The sequence below is a fragment of the Leptodactylus fuscus genome, chromosome 4, assembly GCF_031893055.1.
Source record: "Leptodactylus fuscus isolate aLepFus1 chromosome 4, aLepFus1.hap2, whole genome shotgun sequence".
Taxonomy (NCBI): Eukaryota; Metazoa; Chordata; class Amphibia; order Anura; family Leptodactylidae; genus Leptodactylus; species Leptodactylus fuscus.
The window spans coordinates 177,670,106-177,673,171 of NC_134268.1; the positions used below are offsets into that span (position 1 = coordinate 177,670,106).

Consider the following 3,066-nt stretch of genomic DNA (forward strand, 5'->3'; position numbering starts at 1 on the left):
CAGACAAGAGGGGAGAGGAGGGAGAGAGAAGAAAGACAAGGGAGGGAAGGAGAAAGAACACACAGAGCACATATAACACTGCTCATGGCATCACAGTATCAGCACTACACAGGTATATACTGTCTGTATATGTGTAATCATATATGGTATATAGTCATCATCCAATAGTCTGTAAGAGGGGACACAAAGAAAGAAAGAGATACATAGAAGAGAGGGAGAAATATAATAGAGGGATATTACAGTCAGGGAGAGAAGGAGGTCTACACTCATACACTATGCACACCCACACTATACATACCTACAGTATACACTCATACACTATGCACACCCACACTATACATACCTACAGTATACACTCATACACTATGCACACCCACATTATATATACCTACAGTATACATACCTACAGTATACACTCATACACTATGCACACCCACACTATACATACCTACAGTATACACAAATCCAGTATACACACATGTACACACCTACAGTATACACTCATGTATACATCTACAGTATACACACATGCACACAAATACAGTATACAGTAGTATACAGCTGCCTGGATTACACTACATTTGTACACATCCATTCATAAAGAACATTGTAGTTTTTACTATCCTGTCCATGCATATTGCAGCCTGGAGTATATATAACATGAACATTACTGCTGTATACTATATATACATGTAACACTATATTACTGGACCAGTCATCACCCAATATAGGTATATACTACAGTGTACAGTACTGTAGAGAATAGAGCCATCATATAAGTAGTATAATAAGTAAGATGGGACACTTACCTGTGCAGTCTCTGCCTGGCTCCATGTAGTCGGGTCGATGTATGTGCTATGTTCACACCTATCTCCCAGCCAGTGTGCCGCTGATCTTCTGGCCTCTTTATACAGTGTAGTGTATGTGATGTCAGGTGTCTGCTGTGTGTCGCCGCTGATCTCCGGGTGCCATGTGCTGTGTGTCGCCGCTGATCTCGGGTGCCGGGTGCTGTGTGTCGCCGCTGATCTCCGGGTGCTGTGTGTCGCCGCTGATCTCCGGGTGCCGTGTGCCGCCGCTGATCTCCGGGTGCCGTGTGCCGCCGCTGATCTCCGGGTGCCGTGTGTAGTCGCTGCTGTCCTGTGTGGTGTGTGGACGCTGATAGACCCGGCAGTCCGGAGCGCCGCTGTAGTCGGGCTGTGTCTGTGATAGATCAGCTCTTGCCCGGCTCTCAGCGATCCATCACTAGGCTGAGCAGTGAAACTTTATCAGGCTGCGCTCCTATTGGCTGAGGCGCTCACGTGACGCCACTTGCCTGCACATTCATCTCCTGCTCTGCTGCTGGCCCTATGGAGGAAGTGAGAAAGTTGGCACAGTCAGCCTGGACAGTAAAGACACCATCAGTCAGTGATAGATGGACTATGCCAGAATGAGCTCCTTCCTGGATTACCCCAGCCTGGTGAGCGGAGAGCCCAGAGCCTTCCACCCTGACCATGGACTTACAACTTTCCAGTCCTGCGCAGTCAGTGCCAACAGCTGCAACAACGATGATCGCTTTATGGTTGGAAGGGGGGTCCAAATAAGTTCTCATCACCATCATCATCCTCACCAAGCAGGAGCCTTCCAGAGCCACAGCAACCTGGGCATGTCCTACTCACACCCCAGCTGTGCTGCAGGCTATGGCATCCAGAACTTCAGTGCCAGCTATTCCCACTTCCCCATAAACCAGGAGGCAGATGTCAGTGCAGGCTTCCCTAGTGCTGTGTATACTGGTAACCTGGCCTCTAGTGTGGTCCAGCAGCACCATCAGCACCAGAGCTATGTGGAGGGCTCAGGCTCGGCTCACTACCTGCACCACTCCTATGGAGCAGAGCAGCAGAACCTGGCCATGGCAGGATACACTAATAATGTGAACAGTCTCCATATCAGCCACCAGGAAGTATGTCGATCACCTTCAGCAGAAGCTTCTCCTCCAACACAGACCTTTGACTGGATGAAAGTGAAGAGAAACCCTCCAAAGACAGGTAAACTGTACCCCTGGGCACTGCCATTGCTGTGACTGTCACAACTGCCATATGTATTGTATACATCGTATTTATATTGAAGACATTTACTTGTATAAAAGTACTGTAATCATATCTGAAACATAATAACAATAAATAATTGTTTGTTTTTCCTGTAGAGCTTGAGTAACAAACTGGCCCATGTGTTAACCCCATCTAATCTGTGCTTATGTATTACAGGTAAAGCTGGAGAGTATGGCTATGCAGGGCAGCCCAACACAGTCAGAACCAATTTTACCACTAAACAGCTGACAGAATTGGAGAAGGAATTTCATTTCAACAAGTATCTGACCAGAGCCCGAAGGGTGGAGATAGCAGCTGCCTTACAGCTTAATGAAACCCAGGTGAAAATCTGGTTCCAGAACAGAAGGATGAAACAGAAGAAGAGAGAGAAAGAGGGTCTTCTGCCCATATCCCCTTCAGCCAGCACAGGAAGTGATGAGAAGTCAGAGGAGATGTCAGATAAATCCAGTCCCTCACCCTGTGCCCCATCTCCTGCTTCTTCTACTTCAGATCACCTCAATAGCACCAACTGAACCCCCAAATGCTGTCAATGACTACACGAGCCTGGTTCTATCTATGTGAATGCCACTGGCATCAATGTTTTGTTTGCACAAAGTCTTCTCAAACCATTTGGCATCTGAGCCTGTGAACCAAAGACTGTGTTCTCAGTATTGGCACGTATTCTAATGAATACCAGGTCTGAGCCCCTGGTCATATCACTGGAGATCTGTCTGTCCACCTGCTTGGTGCCACTTGGGTACCAGTTACTTCTTCCAGAAGTCATGCACTATAGAGAAACCAAAGAAGTTTACAAATAGAAAGACTTATTAATTTAAGTGTGTTACTTGTTTATGTGTCAGATTGTAAATATTTCCTGCAGAGATTTATCTTGAAGACATTTTGTATCAATTCTAATGAATAATAATGGATTTTTGTGACTGGGGGAGATGATCAGGTAAATGTCGGCACAAAACAAACCCCCCTCCCCACTGTATTCTTCCCC

The 3,066-nt window shown here is 46.5% G+C and overlaps 1 protein-coding gene across 1 annotated transcript; it reads left to right on the plus strand.

Annotated features, from left to right (window-relative positions):
- The first annotated feature begins 1,411 nt into the window (after positions 1-1,411).
- Positions 1,412-2,596, plus strand: HOXA1 (homeobox A1). The gene is made up of 2 exons (XM_075269831.1): positions 1,412-2,021; positions 2,241-2,596. Exons 1-2 carry the CDS (start codon positions 1,412-1,414, stop codon positions 2,594-2,596), a joined length of 966 nt encoding a protein of 321 aa, XP_075125932.1.
- Positions 2,597-3,066: the final 470 nt, after the last annotated feature.